We start from the raw sequence: 23,780 nt of genomic DNA, 5'->3' as shown, positions 1-23,780 counted from the left end.
GTAATGAGAAGGGGTGTGGTCTAATGACATCAACACCCTATATCAGGTGTGCATAATTAATAGGCAACTTCCTTTCCTTTGGCAAAATGGGTCAAAAGAAGGACTTGACAGGCTCAGAAAAGTCAAAAATAGTGAGATATCTTGCAGAGGGATGCAGCACTCTTAAAATTGCAAAGCTTCTGAAGCGTGATCATCGAACAATCAAGCGTTTCATTCAAAATAGTCAACAGGGTCGCAAGAAGCGTGTGGAGAAACCAAGGCGCAAAATAACTGCCCATGAACTGAGAAAAGTCAAGCGTGCAGCTGCCAAGACGCCACTTGCCACCAGTTTGGCCATATTTCAGAGCTGCAACATCACTGGAGTGCCCGAAAGCACAAGGTGTGCAATACTCAGAGACATGGCCAAGGTAAGAAAGGCTGAAAGACGACCACCACTGAACAAGACACACAAGCTGAAACGTCAAGACTGGGCCAAGAAATATCTCAAGACTGATTTTTCTAAGGTTTTATGGACTGATGAAATGAGAGTGAGTCTTGATGGGCCAGATGGATGGATTGGTAAAGGGCAGAGAGCTCCAGTCCGACTCAGACGCCAGCAAGGTGGAGGTGGAGTACTGGTTTCAGCTGGTATCATCAAAGATGAGCTTGTGGGGCCTTTTCGGGTTGAGGATGGAGTCAAGCTCAACTCCCAGTTTCTGGAAGACACCTTCTTCAAGCAGTGGTACAGGAAGAAGTCTACATCCTTCAAGAAAAACATGATTTTCATGCAGGACAATGCTCCATCACACGCGTCCAAGTACTCCACAGCGTGGCTGGCAAGAAAGGGTATAAAAGAAGAAAATCTAATGACATGGCCTCCTTGTTCACCTGATCTGAACCCCATTGAGAACTTGTGGTCCATCATCAAATGTGAGATTTACAAGGAGGGAAAACAGTACACCTCTCTGAACAGTGTCTGGGAGGCTGTGGTTGCTGCTGCACGCAATGTTGATGGTGAACAGATCAAAACACTGACAGAATCCATGGATGGCAGGCTTTTGAGTGTCCTTGCAAAGAAAGGTGGCTATATTGGTCACTGATTTGTTTTTGTTATGTTTTTGAATGTCAGAAATGTATATTTGTGAATGTTGAGATGTTATATTGGTTTCACTGGTAAAAATAAATAATTGAAATGGGTATATATTTGTTTTATGTTAAGTTGCCTAATAATTATGCACAGTAATAGTCACCTGCACACACAGATATCTCCCTAAAATAGCTATAACTAAAAACAAACTAAAAACTACTTCCAAAAATATTCAGCTTTGATATTAATGAGTTTTTTGGGTTCATTGAGAACATGGTTGTTGTTCAATAATAAAATTAATCCTCAAAAATACAACTTGCCTAATAATTCTGCACTCCCTGTATATATGTTCTACGCATCCATGAGTGCAGTGGTTTAGTGTCCACTAATGTATGATGCACACTTCATCCAAGAGAGGTTTCCCCTACTGTAAACTTGGTTGTGTTAAATTGAACTCTACAGATGTCACCATATGGGCTAGGAATACCCTATGATTGATGTATTCTATGTATACCTCGTCTTTACAACGAAAAATAACAGTGCAGCATACATAACCATCTCTGCTTGCCAATTGTCTATTATGGAAATATATATGTTTATACTGCTGCAACTTGTATACTCCATGCTGCACTGTCAAAAATAAAGAATTAAAAAAAAAAAAAATTGAACTCTAAACTGACTATTCCATTTAAATATTTTTCCTGAGGAATCTAAAACATTCACATTTTTTTGGATGCTATTTTAACTTTTTCAGGCTAATGTTCCAATGTCCCTCTGCTTTGCTCTTCTAATATCACACTATCAACACCACCACTTAAAAGGCCCCCACATGTTCATATTGCATTTCTGTGATATCATAATTTTATGAGCTATCGGCATATGCTGTGTTTTATTGTTTTTCAAACTATCCAACTATTTTACTGAATCGTATCAAAACCTTTTTGTGTAGTATATTAACAATCCAGCAGGTGTCGCTGAATCCATAAATACTGAAATTGCCAAGTAACTTTTTTTAAGGCACCACGAATGTAGAAATTTAGCCATATTAGTCCAATTATGCAGATGTGAAATAACAGATGCAATTACTGTCTTGTAATACCTCTTTTAATACAGTAACATAATTTTTAAATTACAAGCTTTAGAAAGAAAAGATCACCTGGAAACTTGTCATTCCAAAATTCTGTAAGTCCAATAAAAAAGGCATTACATGATACTAATTTAATCTTATGGAGAGCAAAAAACGGGTCGCAAGAGTATTCTGAGAACGGACAGCAGCTGAAATAGCCTGCCCTTCGGTGGGTCCCCGCTCAGAACTCAAGCTGGTTTTAGCTCATCTTGTGCCATTACAGAGAGAACATATCTGAAGCATATCCGACTGGTCCCACCCATACGGGCAGTCCAGATCCGAAATGCCAGCAAGTTCTCTCTGCACAAGAGACACAGCAACCATAGACGATCGTTTCAGCCTTGTTAGGCATCATCAGTGAGGCATAGCTGATATCTCTCTAGGCACCGTGAGCAAGGGGTCCACGTCTGGATTACCCTTTAAACTTACGGAGAGCAAAAAACGGGTTGCAAGACTATTCTGAGAACGGACAGCAGCTGGTAATTTAATCTTAGTTACATCTTAAAGGGACATTTAATCTAATTTACATCTTAAAGGGACACTATAGTCACCAGAAAAAAATACAGCTTAATATACTTGTTCTGGTGACTACTGCCTGTCCCTAAAGACTTTTTAATGTAAACATTAAATTACTGCCATAAAACAGTTCTAGTGGCAGTCACTTAGATGGCCGCTAAAGGTGCTTAATGGGTCAGTGCTGTACGATGTGCAGCACTGACGTTCAGCGTCTTAAAACGCCACATGGAGGCTCTGAACGTTCCTCACAGAGATGCATTGCTATAATGCATCGCTATGAGGAGATGCTGATTGGTGCACCAATGCATTTTGCCACACGTGTTCATTAGCCTCCCAATGCTTTCCTATGGGAAAGCATTGGATTGGCTGAGATTGTCTATTTTGATGATCTCAGCTAAAAAGGCAGAGTGGGTGTAGAACAAGCTGTGGCGGACCTGAGTTGCACTTGAATAAAAGTAATTTTTCGTTCGTTTTAAGTGGGGGCCGACACCCAAAATAGGGTTTTAACACTATAGTGTCAGGAATACACGTTTTTATTCCTGTCACTATAGTGTTGATTTAAGGCACCATTAAACAGTGAGAATGGATTTATTAAAGCGGCACTGTCATGCCGAACTTACCTTTCCTGAATCTCTTCCTCTTCTCCCCCTCTCTCAGGATCTGTTATTCTTTTCTTCCTGTCTTCTTTAGTTTTCTTTAAAATCATAAGACAAAGTAAGGACTCTTTGTCTTATGGAGGATTTCTCCGCTTGACCAGCTCAGACCAGCGGAGGAGCAAAGTGTGCTGTATTTCCACTGGTCAGAGCAATTTTCCCATGCTCCCTAGCTTTCCTCCCTGTTCCCACAATGCTTCCTGTCAGTATTGCCGAACGTCCTGTCACTTAGGATGCAATTCGGCAGTTTTGCCGGCGTTCTGTCTAACAGAATGAGCACTGTTTCTCCATTGGTGTTAGGATGACATTCGGTACCTTGATCGTATCGGAATTTCATTCTAATGAATGAAACTCTGATCCTATTCATTGCCGTGGCTGCATCTTGCAGCCGCTTAGTAGATAACTCCCTAATTCCCACGGTATTAGGGAGCTATCTACTAAAAGGATGAAAGACCTAAATTGGTCTTTCAGCCAAATGTACTAATACTAAGTAAAGATTACTTAGTATTAGTAAATAATATGCCCCTACTCGCTATACCGCCTGGGGCTGCTCACTGTAAACAAAAAAAACCAAAAAAACTAATACCCCCCCCCCCCCTGCGCGGGGGTTAAAGATGGGGGGGACCTACTGTCCTCCCCCCTGGCCCCCACCCCTGCGCGGTGGGTGGGGGCCCTAATAAAACAATAAGGGGGGGGCCTACTGTCCTCCCCCCTGGCCCCCACCCCTGCGCGGTGGGTGGGGGCCCTAATAAAACAATAAGGGGGGGGGACCTACTGTCCTCCCCCCCGGCCCCCACCCCTGCGTGGTGGGTGGGGGCCCTAATAAAACAATAAGGGGTGGGGACCTACTGTCCTCACCCCTGGCCCCCACCCCTGCGCGGTGGGTGGGGGCCCTAATAAAAAAATAAGGGGGGGGGGACCCACTGTCCTCCCCCCCCTGGCCCCCACCCCTGCACGGTGGGTGGGGGCCTTAATAAAACAATAAGGGGGGGACCTACTGTCCTCCCCCTGGCCCCCACCCCTGCGCAGTGGGTGGGGGCCCTAATAAAACAATAAGGGGGGGGGACCTACTGTCCTCCCCCCTGGCCCCCACCCCTGCGCGGTGGGTGGGGGCCCTAATAAAAAAATAAGGTGGGGGACCCACTGTCCTCCCCCCCGACCCCCACCCCTGCGCGGTGGGTGGGGGCCTTAATAAAACAATAAGGGGGGACCTACTGTCCTCCCCCCTGGCCCCCACCCCTGCGCGGTGGGTGGGGGCCCTAATAAAACAATAAGGGGGGGGACCTACTGTCCTCCCCTCTGGCCCCCACCCCTGCGCGGTGGGTGGGGGCCCTAATAAAACAATAAGGGGGGGGACCTACTGTCCTCCCTGGCCCCCACCCCTGAGAGGTGGGTGGGGGCCCTAAATGAACACCCCCCCATCAAGGTGACTAGGGGTCCCAAGCCCCTAGTCACCCCCCCCCCCAAAACATTCTATCCCCTACCTACCCCCCTCACCCTAAAAATAGTGAGGGGGGAATAAAATAACTAACCTGTAAAAAAAAAAATTAAACTTACCATTTGACATCTTTTTTCTAAATTCTTCTTTCTTCAGCCCCCAAAAAAGCCAAATAAAAATCCATCATACCCGTCGCACTTATAAAGCCTTGCCCCGCCCTGCAATTAGGCTTAGAACACACTGATTGGTTGGTTTAAGCCAATCAGAGTGCTCTGTTAATTTTACACAGCGTGGGAAAATTCAAAAGAACTTTCCCACGCTGTGTAAAATGACAGATCACTGTGATTGGATGGTTTTCAAGCCATCCAATCACAGTGCTCTGTGTAATTTTACAAGCGTGGGAAAATTCCAAAGAACTTTCCCACGCTTGTAAAATGACACAGAGCACTGCGATTGGATGGCTTGAAATCCATCCAATCACAGTGCTCTGTGTCATTTTACAAGCGTGGGAAAGTTCTTTTGAATTTTCCCACGCTGTGTAAAATGACACAGAGCACTGTGATTGGATGGCTTGAAAACCATCCAATCACAGTGATCTGTCATTTTACACAGCGTGGGAAAGTTCTTTTGAATTTTCCCACGCTGTGTAAAATGACACAGAGCACTCTGATTGGCTTAAACCAACCAATCAGTGTGTTCTAAGCCTAATTGCAGGGCGGGGCAAGGCTTTATAAGCCATGACCCGCCCTGCGGAGCTCAGTACGCGGCGTGCCCTCCATGGGTGAACATGGATTAATTTTTTTTTGCGCTCGTTTTTTTTTTTTTTTTTTTTAAGTGCGACGGGTATGATGGATTTTTATTTGGCCTTTTTGGGGGCTGAAGAAAGAAGAATTTAGAAAAAAGAAGACGTCAAATGGTAAGTTTCATTTTTTTTTTACAGGTTAGTTATTTTATTCCCCCCTCACTATTTTTAGGGTGAGGGGGGTAGGTACGGGATAGAATGTTTTGGGTGGGGGGTGACTAGGGGCTTGGGACCCCTAGTCACCTTGATGGGGGGGCTTAATTTAGGGCCCCCACCCACCGCGCAGGGGTGGGGGCCAGGGGGGGAGGACAGTAGGTCCCCCCCCTTATTGTTTTATTAGGGCCCCCACCCACCGTGCAGGGGTGGGGGCCGGGGGGGAGGACAGTAGGTCCCCCCCCTTATTGTTTTATCAGGGCCCCCACCCACCGCTCAGGGGTGGGGGCCAGGGGGGGAGGACAGTAGATCCCCCCCCCTTGTTTTATCAGGGCCCCCACCCACCGCGCAGGGGTGGGGGCCAGGGGGGAGGACAGTAGGTCCCCCCCTATCTTTATTTAGAGCCCCCACCCACCGCTCAGGGGTGGGGGCCGGGGGGGGAGGACAGTAGGTCCCCCCCTATCTTTATTTAGGGCCCCCACCCACCGCTCAGGGGTGGGGGCCAGGGGGGAGGACAGTAGGTCCCCCCCCCTTATTATTTTATTAGGGCCCCCACCCACCGCGCAGGGGTGGGGGCCAGGGGGGAGGACAGTAGGTCCCCCCTTATTATTTTATTAGGGCTCCCACCCACCGCGCAGGGGTGGGGGCCAGGGGGGGAGGACAGTAGGTCCCCCCCCCTTATTGTTTTATTAGGGCACCCACCGCTCAGGGGTGGGGGCCAGGGGGGGAGGACAGTAGGTCCCCGCCCTTATTGTTTTATTAGGGCCCCCGCCCACCGCTCAGGGGTGGGGGCCGGGGGGGAGGACAGTAGGTTCCCCCCCCTTATTGTTTTATCAGGGCCCCCACCCACCGCTCAGGGGTGGGGGCCAGGGGTGGAGGACAGTAGGTCCCCCCCCTTATTGTTTTATCAGGGCCCCCACCCACCACGCAGGGGTGGGGGCCGGGGGGGAGGACAGTAGGTCCCCCCCCTTATTGTTTTATCAGGGCCCCCACCCACCGCGCAGGGGTGGGGGCCGGGTGGGAGGACAGTAGGTCCCCCCCCCTTATTATTTTATCAGGGCCCCTACCCACCGCTCAGGGGTGGGGGCCAGGGGGGAGGACAGTAGGTCCCCCCCCCTTATTGTTTTATCAGGCCCCCACCCACCACGCAGGGGTGGGGGCCAGGGGGGAGGACAGTAGGTCCCCCCCCCCTCCTTATTACCATTTTTTTTTTTACAGTGAGCAGCCACAGGCTGCTCACTGTTTAGTGGACATGCCCCTACTCGCGGTATAGAGAGTAGGGGCATTGGGGCGATTTTAATCTCCCTTATGCTATTATGGGGGTCATATTGACCCCCATAGAGTGAGGGGGGGGCCTGGGGGGCTTATGAAGTGGTGGGGAGCTCTGCTCCCTGCCGCTTCTATAGTTACATATTACAAGGAGGGAGCTGCACGCCGGTAGCTCCCTCCTTGTAATAAACTGAACGAACAAACGAACACTGATACTCAGTGTTAGTTTGTTCATCTGATTTTTTTCTATTCATTCATTCGTCTGTCTGATGAATGAATGAATGAATGAATAGATGAAATTCCCGTACGCATGTCCAGGTGTTTCACTGGGCATGTGCAGGAATCTTACAGTCTGTGTAGTGTGGGTAGATGACGTGTCCCACAGGGACTTCACCTACCCACACAAAGATGGCGGCGCCCTGAATATAGATCGGGGCAGAAGATAAAGAATAAAAAATAGGTAATGTGGGGGGCTTAGGGGCATTTGGGGGTAACTAGGGGGTCAATTGGATGTAGTGGAGGCGGGAGGGGGGTTAAAAAAAAAAAAAACGGGATTCGGCATGACAGTGCCGCTTTAACTAAACAAGAATTAGTAGAGAATTGCCAACAGAAATGCAAGTTGTAGGCTAAATTGACCAGTTTAGTTAATATCCCTAATAATTTTGAATAAATTATACCAGATTTCCTATAAAGAAAAATCCATTACATTTACCATTTTTTTTCACATGATACATTTATTACAGGTAGGTAATACCCCTGCTCACTTCCTCATATCTTATAGGATGAATGGAAACACTTTATACGTGGACAGCAGTCAGTGACACAAGGTTGTTATGGACCCTTTACGATATTAGATTGCCTTTGTCTTAAGTATAAAAAAATTATAATAAAAACGACACGGTTAAGTTCTAATCATTAATTTTTGAAGTTACGAAATAGCTCTCTGGTTATAAGGTCAAGTTCCAAATATTAGACCAGTAGACAATATGTAATATATAGTTTGATGAGGTTGTTGATATTCGATTATATATGATTATATATATTTTCAGAAATCGATGCAGTCAGAAGAACTTCAAAGCATAGTAGAAGAATATACATTTATCATACAGGTAGGGATGTGGATGTAAAATTGTCTCATGGCTCCTATTTCTGGGCTTCAGATCCCCTTTAGAGTAGGGAACGACTGACTTGCAGAATTGAGAAAATATCTTGTGAAACATGACTTAGGCAGGGACAGGGCTAGTACAATTTTTTTCTACCGTGCCTTATATCTTTGGAACTTCATAGCACTAAGCATTCATTAACGCTCAATTCTCCATAAATTTAAAAACACACAAAAATAACATATTTTAAATGAAGCCTTGCAGTAAATTACATTTATATATTTGTTGCATCAAAGCTGTCATATATTTCCTTAGTTAATCTTTTCCTTTCTTTGTTTCTATAAACCTCCCATTACCTTCCAGCCATAAAAAGTGACTAAACCTCCTGTATTTTCAAGAGATAAAATATGTAGTCCTGTGCTACTAGCCAGACCATAAAAGTTACTCATCACTGCAAGCCAACAAGCCATAGTGTACTCTCCATGGCTAAATTTACACTTGCCCGTGGTGAGTGACAAGTGGAAACTTTGAGACTTGTTAATATTAGTAACAGAAGCCAATGGTATGCTAGCAAAGGTTGCAGGGAGTTAGTTGCAGCAAGCATACAGGGGTTGTTAGCTGCAGCCTCACAGCACCATTCATTCTATACAAAGGGAGGTGCATATGGTTGTCAATCGAAGCAGAACTGCAGGAGAAAATTGTCAGGTAGGATTTGTGTCCTGCCAGGCCAGTTGGTGGTGTATGTGTTTATGTGCAATCCTTTTGTGCTTGGAATGATAGCCCATAATCTCAATGTAGATTGTAGAATTCTTGGCTAATGAGGATAGCAGACTGTGAGGAGTTTGTCTGGTGTCCCTAGAGATTTTGTTTACATCCACGATGTGAGATGAGAAAGTGCTCTAGACACTAATCACACGTGCTGGTTGTCAGTAGAGTTACACCACACAGAGTCTGCATCTCTTGCGTACGCTTAGACCTATGTAAATACTTCATACTGCAAAGGCCAGATTGATGTTAAATTATGTATATGATGCATATGATACTAACACTTGAGACTCCAGCATCCTCCACTTGTCAGGCCAAGATATCACCTGTGCACAGTAAATAGGACCATACACACAGGAGTGCGTGAGTTGCACTGAACTTCTTCCACTTCTCAAAGTCTGGTTGCTAAAAATGACAGCAGTCAGGGAGCACTCTTTACTCTAGATCACTTGTCTGCAGCCTTTGTAAGCCCTCCCTTTTCTCCCAGCCAAGACTTTCTGTGTCTGTCCAATCACAGACTTCCCAATGCAGCTCAATGAGAAGTATTTGCAAGGCAGGTGCTCTGGTGTCTGCCTATTGAGCTTAGCTCAACTGAGCTAACCAAACCAGGAAGTAATATGACCTGTTGTCTGATTGATAACCACAGGGGTGTAACCAGGTTAATATATGTGTACATTTCTATAGAAATCTGCATTTTTTTATAAAATGAATAAAAGAGGACACACTCTTCACACATAAAGCACTTTAGCAAACTAAAATCATGTATTCTGTGGAGTGGCCCTTTAAAGTCATATGCCCCTGTGTTTTTTCCTAACATTGACATTGATCTCTGATTGTGGTATTCATGTATGAACCTTGGAGTCTAAATATTTGACCCTGGACTGTTTCTGATCTATGCCCCTTGGATCTGCCCCTTGTTGGCTTTCACTTTGGTTCCCTACATCTTGAGCTCCTATATAAGAGATACTCACAGTGAGACCTGTTGAGAGTGAGCATTACAATTGAGAACCAACTAATTAATTTGTGTCCCACGTGTTTTCTCTGTTGGCTTCTGTGGAAGAGAAGTTATACTGTGAACACATGTCTATATGCATTTATACTTGTATAGTCAAGAATTGCAGAACATTCCTATGCATAAGTCAGAATTCAAAGTGAATTTAATTTTTTAGGCAAAGTAGCAGAAATGGAAGCATAGCTGACTTAGAGAATGTGGTCTTAAAAGAATACTGTAGGCATAAAAAACAACTTTAGCTTAATGAAGCAGTTTTAGTCTATATATAATGCCCCTCAAACCTCTGCCATTTATGAGTTAAATTGCTCTTATTTCTGTATATGCAACCCTCGCCACACCTCTCTGACTGTAATTGACACAGCCTGCATGAAAAATGTTTTAATTTAATTTTAATTCATGTTTGTTAATTTACTTTAGATTTTTTTATCTACTGCTCTGTAAATAGAACTTTAATCACACACAAGGGGTCCTGCAGGGTCTAGAAGGCTACTAACAGAACAGGAGATAAGAAATTCTAGTTTGAAGTAATTTTAAACATTAGATCTTGATTTACAGGAAGTGATTAGGAAGGCTGTACAAGTCTCATGCAGGGAGATGTGACCAAGGCAGCATAAACAAAGGGGTTTCTGGAAACATCATCATAAACAACAAGACCAAGGGACAAGTGAACGCCTCATATAACCTTGAGAAAGCATTAACTTCCTATAATACAAACTTCACGATGATGTATGTTTTAGATTATATACTGTTGTAATATTCTAGTTAGAGCTTGATTTTACATTAATCTTACAGCAGCTCATGGCAGATGTCTTGATTTATTTGATATTGGTGTGAGTTACAATCACTAGTGGCAGCTGATCTTTGCGGCTGCTGTCCTTAATTCTTTTACTCTCTCAATTGTGATATACTGGGTGAGGAGCAGAAAAATGAGAATCAGACTGTCTCCTCTGCTTCTCTCTAGGCTTACCATTATTGAAAGAGGTACTGGATTATATGTAATAACAGCTGTTGCCTTTGTATAATACTCTCACAAATCTTGGATAGGCAATGTATATCCCTATGCTGCCTTGTGTCAGTCAGAGCAGATTGGATAAATACATAAATTAAAGGGACACTCCAGGCACCTGAACAATTTAATCTAAATTGAGTTGTTATGGTGCCAGGAGGCTCCTGGAGGCACTCTTACCAAGGGGTTGAACCATTCTCAAACGGTTTAACCACAAAGTTTCCTCCAGCAACCACTTGAGGTAAGAGTGCCTCCTGGCGCTAAACAACTTCATTTAGATTAAATTGTTTAGGTGCCTGTAGTGTCCAGGTAATATCATTCACAATTTTAAAAAAAAAAGAAAACAGCCTTGGAAAAGGTACGTTTCTTATCAAGCGAGTTTAGTGAATTGGGAGCCACTGATTAACTGAGAGTGTCAGCTGACCGCTCTTAGCCAATTAGCGGCATTCCGCACTTCCTGTAAGTGAAAACTCAGAAGCCAGATGCCGGTGGAGGTTTGGAAATAGCCGCTGGAGGCAGCCTAGGGGTTAAACCATTGGAGAACCATTGGAGAGTGCTTCCAGGAGCCACATGGCACCATAACAACTTCATTTAGATTAAAGTATTTTGGTGCCTGGAGTGTCCCTTTAATGCATTTTTAGTAAATGCATATCATTGTCAATTGAATCAAAAGGAGTCATTGGTCATGAGATCCTTTTTGTTGACTTACAGGTTCCAATGTTCATCTACGTGTATTGCTTCCATGTCTACTTAAAACGCATCATAATCATTTTTATAATTGATAAATAAAACATTACTGCGTTGTGGCTATATAAATATTATATAGTTATTTAATTACTTGTTGCTATGTATTTGTGCTGTCAAGGAGCTTAAGATCCAGAAGACTGATTTGCAAGAGCAACTGCTACAGACAAGTGAAGACATGGCTATGTAAGTAGGCTACAATAATACAATGAGCAATTCCCTCTGTCTGTCTACTGTCTGTAAGTCAGTCTGTCTGACTGTAATTTTGCTACAAATATATTATATCAAATATTGAGCAGTCACTCTGCAACCCAATTATGTTATCTTTATGATCCTCTTTATGTTGCTCTTGAATGGGATATATAAATATGACTTTAGTGTCTCAGCGTTTATATTCAGCCTTCAAATACAAGAATGTAGTCTCTAAATCTCTACTTGACCAGATTTCACCACAAATGTGAAAAACAATGTTTTCATTTTTTAAATTTTGTTATAACATCATAACATACATAGTCATGCAGTACATAAAGATGAAGATAATGTACATTACTGGTATTCAGATAGAATGAATTAATGTATTCAGCAGTAGAGCTAACGTGGTGCGGAAACCATGGCAATACAGTGTACAAGCAATACTCTAAGCCAGGGGTTCTCAACCCAGTCCTCAGGACCCCCTACCAGTCCAGGATTTGGGGATTACCTGGATGTGTCTAAGGTGTTTAGAAAAAGGGAAACAAAACACCTTAGACTCACCCAGGTAATCCCTAAACCCTGGACTGGTAGGGGGTCCTTGAGGACAAGGTTGAGAACCCCTGCTCTGATAACAGTACGTAGTAATACATTACACTGTACTTCCAGCGTACGATGATACCATTGGCACTTAGTATGGATGGACACTGTTGGGGTCTCATTATATTCTTTGGGTGGGTTTCACTCAGATCGGGGCCATTTCTCGCTTTCGGTCACCAAAAGGCCCCTTTCATGGGTGAGGCAGGAGACACTGGAACCCATGCATAGGATAGGAATACAAAAAATTTGCTTGTTAATTCAGATATATCAATAACCGTTTGGACTAAATTTGTCCCTGAGGCTCCACTCGGGCCTCTCTGTTGTTCTGCCAGGAGGGTGGGGGTTTGGGGGGTTGCTCAATTTCCTTGAGCCATCTTTTACCACAATGTTATGTGCGTTTAATTTCAGTGCAGCACCAAAGCATAGAGCACCAGTAAAGCCAATGAGAAAGGCGTGGTGATAAGAGGCTGGTGTGAGTTTGATTATGTTTCCGGGTTGTCCGTCAGAAACTTCAACCATGGTTCCCAAGTGGCCGAGTAGATATGGTAGTCATGGGATAAGGAGGCATTAATCTCTTCCATTAGCCTAATAATTTCAACCCTTTGTATCCATTCCCTAGGTGAGAGGGTAGGGTGTTCTTCCATTTTACTGGAATAAGAAGGTTTGCTGCTGCCAATAAGTGAGATATTAGGGTTTTCTGAGGTTTAGGACATGGGGTCTGGTGTAGTAGGTATATGGTCATTTTCGGTGTAAGTTTCATGCGGGTTCCCACTATAGCTTCAATCATTGACCCTATCCTTGACCAGTATGCTTGGATATTGTTTACATCTCCAACAGGTATCTACAGTACTTGGAAAAAGGCTATGTAATTCAGACGGTGAGTAGTGCCACCGCGATATCCTCTTATAGTAACTTTCTTGTCCAAATGTGATCATTACTAGCTACCTCCCCAAAACTAATACCTTAAATATGAATTAACTTGAAACAGAACTCGTGAAAAGAATCTCTAAGGAAGCACAGTAGGTTTTGAAAATGCCACATATTTTCATTGTGTAATACAATATATAATATTGTGTTTACGAGATGGATACTACAGGTGATACTCGAAAAATTAGAATATCGTGCAAAAGTTCATTTATTTCAGTAATGCAACGTAAAAGGGGAAGCTAATATATGAGATAGACGCATTACATGCAAAGAAAGATAGTTCAAGCTGTGATTTGTCATAAGTGCAATGATTATGGCTTACAGCTCATGAAAACCCCAAATCCACAATTTCAGTAAATTAGAATATGACATGCAATCAATAAAACAAGGAGTGTACATAGTTTTTTTTTTTTTTACATAGTTAGATAGCTGAAAAGAGACTTGCGTCCATCAAGTTCAGCCTTCCCCACACCTGTTTTTTGCTGTTGATCCAAAAGAGAAGAAAAAAAAAAAAAAAAAAACCCAGTTTGAAGCACAATTTTGCAACAAGCTAGGACAAAAAATTCCTTATTGACCCCAGAATGGCAGTCAGATTTATCCTTGAATCAAGCAGTTATTACCCTACATTGAAAGATTATATCTTTGAATATTCTGTCTTTGCAAGTATGCATCTAGTAGCTGTTTGAACATCTGTATGGACTCTGATAAAACCACTTCTTCAGGCAGAGAATTCCACATCCTGATTGTTCTTACAGTAAAAAAACCTTTCCTTTGCCTTAGACAAAATCTTCTTTCTTCCAGTCTAAACGCATGGCCTCGTGTCCTATGTAAAGTCCGGTTTGTGAATAGATTTCCACACAATGGTTTGTATTGGCCCCGAATATATTTGTATAATGTTATCATATCCCCTCTCAGGCGACGTTTTTCTAAACTAAATAGGTTTAAATTTGTTAACCTTTCTTCATAGCTGATATGTTCCATTCCTTTTATTAATTTTGTAGCCCGCCTCTGCACTTTTTCTAGTGCCATGATATCCTTCTTTAGAACAGGTGCCCAAAATTGCACAGCATATTCAATATGTGGTCTTACCAGTGATTTATAGAGAGGCAAAATGATATTCTCGTCCCGAGAATGAATGCCCTTTTTCATGCATGACAATACCTTACTGGCCTTGGCCACTGCTGATTGACATTGCACATTGTTGCATAGTTTGTTGTCTATAACAATTCCCAAGTCCTTTTCGTGTGTTGTTATCCCTAATTCGCTTCCATTAAGGGTATACGTTGCTTGTGTATTCTTTACGCCGAAGTGCATAACTTTGCATTTTTCAACATTAAATTTCATCTGCCATTTGAGTGCCCAGTCCTCCAGTCTATCTAAATCCTTTTGCAGCAAAGTAATATCTTGCTCACATTGTATTATTTTACAAAGTTTTGTGTCATCTGCAAACACTGAAACATGACTTTCAATGCTGTCTTCAAGATCATTTATAAAAATGTTAAATAGAAGGGGTCCCAGAACAGACCCCTGAGGGACACCACTTGCCACCTCTGTCCAGCTTGAAAATTTACCATTAACGACAACTCTTTGTATTCTGTTTTTAAGCCAATGTTCTACCCAAGAACAAGCCTTTTCATCGAGACCGATTTCCTTGAGTTTGAACACTAATCTTTTGTGTGGAACTGTATCAAATGCCTTCGCAAAATCCAAATAGATCACATCCACTGCAACACCCTGATCTATACTTCTACTTACTTCTTCGTAGAACGCAATCAAGTTAGTTTGACATGACCTGTGCTTCATAAAACCGTGCTGATTTTTGCTGATAACCATATTCTTCTCAAGGAATTCTTGAATATTATCCCTTAATAACCTTTCAAATATTTTACCAGCCACAGAAGTTAAGCTCACAGGTCTATAATTTCCAGGCAAGGATTTTGAACCCTTTTTGAATATAGGAACCACATCTGCCTTCCTCCAATCCTCCGGAACACTTCCTGAAAGAAAAGAATCTTGAAAGATTAAAAACAGAGGTTCACTTATTTCTACACTTAGTTCCTTAAGTACACGTGGATGGATACCGTCAGGCCCTGGAGCTTTGTTTATATTAACTTTCTTTAGTTGCTGCAGCACATTGTCTTGAGTTATCCAATTACAATTATTCTGCAAGTTTTTAGTAGCAATCATTTGCACATCTATTGCCATGGGTTCTTCTTTAATATATACGGAGGAGAAATAGTTATTTAGAATTCCTGCCTTTTCTTGGTCTTCATTAACTAACACCCCCGTTTCAGTTTTAAGTGTACCTATACTTTCATTTTTGGGTTTTTTGGAATTTATGTACTTAAAAAATGCTTTGGGGTTGGTTTTGCTCTCTTTAGCTATCATTTTTTCATTTTGAAGTTTAGCAAGTTTAATTGCCTTTTTGCACGCATTATTTGCTTTCTTATATCTTTTATAAGATGCATCTGATTTGTCTGATTTAAATGCTTTAAATGCCCTTTTCTTATTTTTACTCTCTTGTTTTACTTCTCTACTAAGCCACATTGGTTTTAATTTGTTTCTTTTATACTTATTTCCCAATGGTACATACTGAGAAATGTACCTTTCTAATATTTGTTGGAAGATGATCCATTTATCCTCAGTGTTCTTTTCACTAAAGAGTTTATGCCAGTCAATATATTGTAAAGCTTCCCTTATCTTATTGAAATTGGCCTTTTTAAAATTATATGTTTTAGTATACCCCATGTGCTTTTGTTTTTTTGAGTTTATTTCAAAGGACACTATATTGTGATCACTATTTCCCAAGTGCTCACCTACTTGAATGTTGGTCAAAAGATCAACGTTATTTGTTAAAACCAGGTCCAGACAAGCGTCCATTCTAGTTGAACAATATCGGACCTCTGAAAAGTATAAGCATGCATATGGACTCAGTACTTGGTTTGGGCCCCTTTTGCAGCATTTACTGCCTCAATGTGGCGTGGCATGGAAGCTATCAGCCTGTGGCACTGCTGAGGTGTTATGGAAGACCAGGATGCTTCAAAAGCGGCCTTCAACTCTTCTGCATTGTTCTGTCTCATGTCTCTCATCTATGGGGTTCAGGTCAGGCGAGTTTGCTGGCCAATCAAGCACAGTAATCCCACGGTCATTGAACCAGGCTTTGGTGCTTTTGGCAGTGTGGGCAGGTGCCAGGTCCTGCTGGAAAATTAAGTCAGCATCCCCATAAAGCTTGTCTGCGTAAGGAAGCATGAAGTGCTCCAAAATCTCCTGGTAGATGGCTGTGTTGACCCTGGACTTAATGAAGCACAGTGGACCAACACCAGCAGATGACATGGCTCCCCAAATTTCAGGGTTCACTCAAGTAAAAATTGTTAGAAAATACAAAGGGAATTCCAAATTTGAGGCCTGTTACGGTTACCCCCAGGCTAGCTGAAGGCTGGACCGCTTGGATGTCCTGGTTCCCGAGTGAGGAGAGAGATAAGCGCTGTTCCGGTCGGCAGACCATCAGAGTCCTGTGAATACAAAGCAATCCCACTAGCTCTAGTATAGCTAGGATACCCTGGTTCCCACAAAACGAGTCGAGGCTGCGATTTGAGGGTCAAACACGAACTGGCTTTAATGGCACAGGGTTAGCGATATTTATGCAAAAGCCCAGGTCCAGGGACAGCCCCCTCTGGACCTGATGGGATACAGGGACAATGCATACAGTTGACCAATGACAATACACTGCATCGTTTGAAATAGTCCTCGCCCAACTTGAAGATAATGATTCCAACGGTTATGGCAATGCAATTATCTTCAAGTGCACAGGATCCCACGTGCATTTCCAACATGTAAAAACAGAATAAAATATATATTTATAACAATTTGCACAATATCCCTAATATTCCACCATTCGTTAGCTCGGGTCTGAGCGCATCAGATAGAAGAATAGCGCTCAGACCTCACGAACGGTATGGCTAGTCTCTGAGATATAAGTCTTTTCGTGTCTCATTGTCCCGAACACGAGATGGCGGCCATCTTTTCTGCTTGTGAATAGGCGAGCAGGTATCGGTCCCAAAACTCCTGGAACTAAACACGGATGGCCAGCGTCACGAATACCGCTCTCTAGCTGGTTGTCCCAACCCTTCGGGAACCGAACGTCGACCGCCCTGAAGGGACCAATTAGTCTGTGGTTAACCGCAGCCTCCGCGTTCTAATTACGGACACACGCCGGGGTGTAGGTGGTCCTCGTTCGGGAGTTTGGATACGGGGAAAATAGTCGACGAACGAGGCCACCCTGAAGTAGTCAATTAAGGTTGCGGTTAACCGCAAACCGCAACCTCCCGGTGATCCCCCGTTCGGTTGCTTCCGAGGTCAACAGGGTTAAGTGGCGGCACACGCCAGGGGCCGGGTGGTCCGAGTTCGTATGCACGAATTTATAATCCAAGGGGTTCGTGTGAAATGGGTAAAAGCAATAGAAATACCGAAGGAACCGTCTTCGGTACTTTAACATAGGGTAATCCAATATGAGTCTGTGGAGTGTCTTTAACAAGGCCAAAATAGAGACACTTGACGTCATCCAAAAAGCATCAGTTCATCTCAATGAAGTGGTCTGTGTGCCATGCCCCTTTTATTTTAACCCTGCAGGTGAAAACATTGCTGGTTCGAATGAATGGCAGTGTTTACATTGCAAGGTTTAAATCTGAGATAGCCAAGTGAAACTCCCTATTTAATAGCCCTCTGCTGGTTACAAATATGTGATGCAGGCTCATCTGCTGGTCACATATATCTATGGTAGGCAATATTTAGCATAAATAACTTGGAACACACAATAAACACAGGCACAGTTTATTTATATTTCAATGGGCTAGGCCGCAGTGTTTATTAAAAAAGCTTAAAAGGGGCATACAACCATAACTTGACAACGGTAACATATTTACATAAACTTTTAACTTTACTTACAAAACTTTTAACTTTCACCACTACTTAATTGCCAGCCAGTCATCGGTAACCTGAACAAAAAAAAGGGGATGGAACAGCGCTATCCAAACTGATCACAATGGGGAGGGGGAGGCTGCACACCTGAAAGGAAGGGTAACCCTCAAAACCCTTCAAAGGACTGAAAAAACAGGAAACAACAATTACAGGGTGCGCCAAGAACAAAGTAAATAAATAAAATGTATAATAGGAAAAAAAAAATACCAGGGAAACAGGCAAATTAAAGTCTCTAATTCACAGCGGCTGGGTTTTTTATGTACACTTGAAGAAGCCTTTTGTGGCGAAACGCGTTGTGTTTTAATCTAAATAAAAGTATTTTTTCAGACTATTTTAAATACATTTATATTTATCCTTTTTTTTTACCTGGAATATCCTAAACATCTGAAGCTTTTATACCATCCAAAGAATCCATGGTGGGGATCGTACCACCCAGGCGCTTTACACAGAGCTGTTTGTCTGCTCTGTAAATTGTAAGTACATCTCTTATTTATCCTGCACTTTTTAAATATAGAGAGCACTATGGGCCTTCTCTTGTGTTTTTATTTCATATAACCTGCACTGAAAATCTCGTGAGAGGAATATCCTACATGTGGGGAGTTTAAATACCACTGTATGCTGTTTTAACTCAAGCTGGTTATAGCTCCCATAAATGTGAGTTGGCATTTCTTAATCTCAGTGTTGTCTGTAGCCATACTCCTTTAAGTTACTGCACCATTGGTCCCCTCTGTGTGTTTTTTTTTCTTTTCTTTCATATATGCTGATGAGAACTTGACCCAAGACGTCCTGAGAATTTCTGAAGAATATACCTGTGAATTAGAGACTTTGCCTGTTTCCCTGATATATTTTTTTTACTATTATACATTTTATTTATTTACTTGGTTCTTGGCACACCCTGTAATTGTTGTTATCGGTAACCTGAACACCTTTTATATACAACCATTTAACACCATATCCTTCCTCAGAACTTAAACCTGAGGATGACTTTTGTCCCAATGCTTCCTAACACCATGACATTAATTATAAAGAAAGTTAGCAAATAGGGAAGGGAGGGTGGAGGTCTAACTATCCAAGTCATCTATGTTTCTAGTTCAGTTTAGTGAGTAACCCTGTATGTGTAAATACATTTTTTTTACAACTGAAACATGTTTTATGTGTATATTTTTGCAGAAGCTCACAGGACTCTGTGAATAAACTTACCAGCGATCGTTCAGTGCAGTCTGTGGTAGAGGAGATTGCAGAGTTGGTAAGTGGTAAGAAAGAAAAGCCAATTAATAGACTTTGAGTGTTTAGGGACCCACCTATGCTATTAAATGGTTACTCCAAGCATCCAACCTACATCTAACCTCTGTTCGTACTCCTACCTCTGATGCTTGCCTCTCTCTGTTAGACTTTTACTCAGTCTCCACATCTCCAAATCTTTGAAAACTTACTTCTTTAGGAAAGCATATCAATTAAACTAAAGAAAAAAAGTTACCTCCGCTCTCTCCCAAATCCCTATGTATATTTAAACAAATGGAGGTCATTTAGTTACTCCAATGCCCATTGGAGGGAATGCCTGCCTGCCAACGTCAAGGCAGACCCCCCTAGATGGGTCCTACACTGACCCTTCACTTGCTTCCTTGAGCCTCTGGCAAAGATATCTCTAATGAGACAGGGGTATTTTTTATATACACCCCTATACTTATTAACCCTTAATAGGGAACACATGGGATGGGCGGCAGCATTGTAACCTAGCTGTGTGATACAAAAAGAAAAGTCCTGCACTCACTCCCATCACTCCTGGGCGGCAGCAATGACTACAGTACACATCAGCTAATACTGTACATATAGTAAAAACCAAAGAAAAAAAGTTCCCTGTGCTCTCTCTCCTTAATCCCTATGTATATTTAAACAAATTAAGGTAATTTAGTTACTCCAATGGCAGACCCCCCTAGATGGGTCCTACGCTGACCCAATCAATTAAATATCAATAAAACTGTCAACAGCTTTCCCTCCCCACACCCTGATTCCTCTCCTGAAACTGTCATCAAAGCAAAACACTAAGCCCTCAGTGAATACTATCCTAGCAACCTACTTTTGTATCCTACCCTTAAAGGGAATCTCCAGTGCCAGGAAAACAATCCGTTTTGCTGGCACTGCAGGTTCCCTCTCCCTCCCACCCACCCACCAATCCCCGGTAACTGAAGGGGTGAAAACCCCTTCAGTCACTTACCTGAGGCAGCGACGATGTCCCTCGTCGCTGTCTCCTCCTCTGTGCCGCTCCTCCTCTGCATTGCGTCGGCCGGTGGGCGAGACTGATCCCGCCCACCGGCCGAGGAGACCTAATGCGCATGCGCGGCAATGCCGCGCATGCGCATTAGCGCTCCCCATAGGAAAGCATTGAAAAATAATTTCAATGCTTTCCTATGGGGAAATGAGCGACGCTGGAGGTCCTCACACAGCGTGAGGATGTCCAGCGACGCTCTAGCACAGGTTTCCTTTGCTATGAAGGAGGAAGTGACCTCTAGTGGCTGTCTAGTAGACTGCCACTAGAGGTGGAGTTAACCCTGCAAGGTAATTATTGCAGTTTATAAAAAACTGCAATAATTACACTTGCAGGGTTAAGAGCAGTGGGAGTTGGCACCCAGACCACTCCAATGAGCAGAAGTGGTCTGGGTGCCTGGAGAGTCCCTTTAACTTTTATGTCACTATAGCACTTTTCCTCTAGCATGTAAGCTTATTGAGCAGGGCCCTCAATCCCTCTGTTCCTGTGTGTTCAACTCGTCTGGTTACAAATATGTGCCTGTTAGTTAGTACAGCGCTGCGGAATTTTTTGGCACTTTATAAATAATAATCATCATAACCACTAGAGCCTGCTGTACAATGGTTTGCCCTCTTACCTGGGCCCCGACAGGCGCCGAGAGTCTTCTAAGGGAGAACTGCAGAAGCTGGATGCTGATCCCACTGGCCATTCATTGACTGAGAACATCAGCTGTCCAATTAATGCAACGCTGTGTATAGAAATATGTATGGAAATGGCATTAGCCAGCCTGGAACTTTTTTCTGGGCTCTTGTTCCTGACTGGGTAATACATCCAATTTGTTAAAGTGAATGGAAGCATGTAAATCGCAGGAGGAGTCTGCATCACATATATGGGGAAATCTCACTTTAATTTGTAAAAGAAAGAGCAGGCATTGGATCTAGACTACATAGCTATTCTCCCCTTGCCACAAGTTCCAGTATGGTATGTTCGTACACTACATATGCAAGTCACACAAATAGACATTGAAGGCAGGGGTGAAACATGTCGACATTTAAGGCAGGGGTGAAACATGTCTGTATTTTGTGGCTGCAAAAATCTAATATCTATTACTAAAAAGAATTTAGAGGTGATATTTACAGACATCTCTGGAAATAAGACGTCATGTAACCACTTGGAATGACTGAATTACATCTCCTGTGCGCCCAGCAGTGCTTCCATTTAATGCTGTGAGGGGACCAGTGCATTTGACAAATATTTGCCACTTTTCAGCTGCTGCAGTTTTCAACCAGACACTAAAAATATAGGGCCAGCTTTTGTTTCCTTTTTTTGCAACTTTTGATTGCATTTTCTTCATTGTCCATTTAAAAGAGGATAATCTCCAACTTGGAGTATCAATATAATGTGGCAGTATCAGGGCCGGCCTTAGGCATTTTGACGCCCTGTGCGAAAAATCTTCACAGCGCGCCCCCCCCCCCCCCGTCATCCATGTATGCTGTAATGTTTGTGTTGTCTGTGTATGTGATAGTAGGTGTGATGACTGTGTGTGATATGTATGCTATGTGTGATATTTGTAATGGGTGTATTAACAGTGTGTGATATGCGTGTATTGGTTGTATATGACACACACACACACACACAGAGTCAGACGGCCATACACACACACAGGAAGACATCCACACACACACACAGGCACAAAGGCAGACAGTCTCACACACACACACACACACAGACACACACAGGCAGACAGTCAGTCATACACACAGACAGTAATACACACAGACACACACAGAGGCAGACAGTAATACACACAGACACACACAGAGGCAGACAGTCATACACACAGACACACACAGAGGCAGACAGTCATACACACACACACACACACAGGCAGACAGTCATACACAGACACACACACACAGGCAGACAGTCATACACAGACACACACACACAGGCAGACAGTCATACACAGACACAGGCAGACAGTCATACACACAGACACACACAGGCAGACAGTCATACACACACAGACAGTAATAAACACAGGCAGAGAGTCACACTCACCTGACAATCCCTGTGGAGTTCATTGTGGAGGCAGTGCAGCTCCTGGTGACTGTTTGGTGGGGAAGCAGGGACTCTTTCCTGCTTCCCCTGCAGCAGTTTTCCGGCGCTTTTAGCTCCGCCCCCGCTGCAAATTAAAAAAAAAACAAAAAAAAAATGTTTTTTTTTTTTTTTTTTAAATCCACGGTGCCCCTTGCTCCATGGCGCCCTGTGCGGCCGCACAGCTCGCACACCCCTAAGGCCGGCCCTGGGCAGTATATGTGATGCAGTTACAAAAAGAAAAGTCCTGCGCTCACTCCCATCACACCCTTTCTGTCTCATTAGAGATATTTTTGCCAGAAGTTCAAGGAAGCAAGGTAAAGGGTCAGAGTAGGACCCATAAGGGGGGACTGCCTTGACGTTGGCAGGCGGGCATTCCCTCCAGTGGCCATTGGAGCAACTAAATGACCTCCATTTGTTTAAATATACATAGGGATTAAGGAGAGAGCGCAGGTAACTTTTTGCCTTTGTTTTTTTACTACATTGGATGCAGTGTGGTCAGTTATCTTTCTCTTCATAATTGAAAAAGAGTGAAGGTGGTCATGGGTAAGAAGAGTTTGAAGTTAAAGTAGGCTGTAAGGAACCTAGCATAATGGGTGGTAAGTCGGTGATAAGGGGCAGAGAAGATTGGAAGTAGGAAAAGCTAATTTAACTCAGAGAACACAGCTATGTCCAGCCAATTGGACGAATTGGCAAAGATTCCAGGCATGTTCATTTCAATGCAATCCTTTGTTTACCATTATTAGTAAGAGTAACATTTTTACTCTTTAAGCATCACTGAATATAAAACGTTTGATTCTTGTAATGTATACTACAAATAGGTATTTTAACAAACTTACAAAGGATTTATTCTCATAGACTTTAGTGGTGATTCTGCAGTTATATCGTTTGGAAAGTTTTTCTAGCAGTGTTGAATCATTTGGAAAGCTAATTAAATCAAGGCCGTTGTTTGCATATTTTCACTGCAATGCGACTTGTCATTGAGCACTTAAGCTGTAGAGGAGAATTGATAATAATGACGTGTGTGTTGAATCATCCTATTAAGTCCCTCCCACCCTTTTTATCCATGTTATTTAGTGAATGTGATAACAT

The 23,780-nt window shown here is 42.9% G+C and overlaps 1 protein-coding gene across 1 annotated transcript in view; it reads left to right on the top strand.

Moving 5' to 3' along the window:
- The first annotated feature begins 8,077 nt into the window (after positions 1-8,077).
- Positions 8,078-23,780, top strand: part of LOC134577491 (uncharacterized) — a 28,032-nt gene continuing 12,329 nt past the window's right edge. The window contains exons 1-3 of the mRNA XM_063436256.1: positions 8,078-8,132; positions 11,775-11,839; positions 19,517-19,592. Of these exons, the coding sequence (XP_063292326.1) occupies positions 8,079-8,132; positions 11,775-11,839; positions 19,517-19,592 (195 nt within the window). The 5' untranslated portion in view covers position 8,078. The remainder of the gene's footprint in view (positions 8,133-11,774; positions 11,840-19,516; positions 19,593-23,780) is intronic.

The sequence above is a fragment of the Pelobates fuscus genome, chromosome 11, assembly GCF_036172605.1.
Source record: "Pelobates fuscus isolate aPelFus1 chromosome 11, aPelFus1.pri, whole genome shotgun sequence".
In the NCBI taxonomy this organism is placed as follows: domain Eukaryota; kingdom Metazoa; phylum Chordata; class Amphibia; order Anura; family Pelobatidae; genus Pelobates; species Pelobates fuscus.
This window is presented reverse-complemented; position numbering and strand designations above follow the sequence as displayed.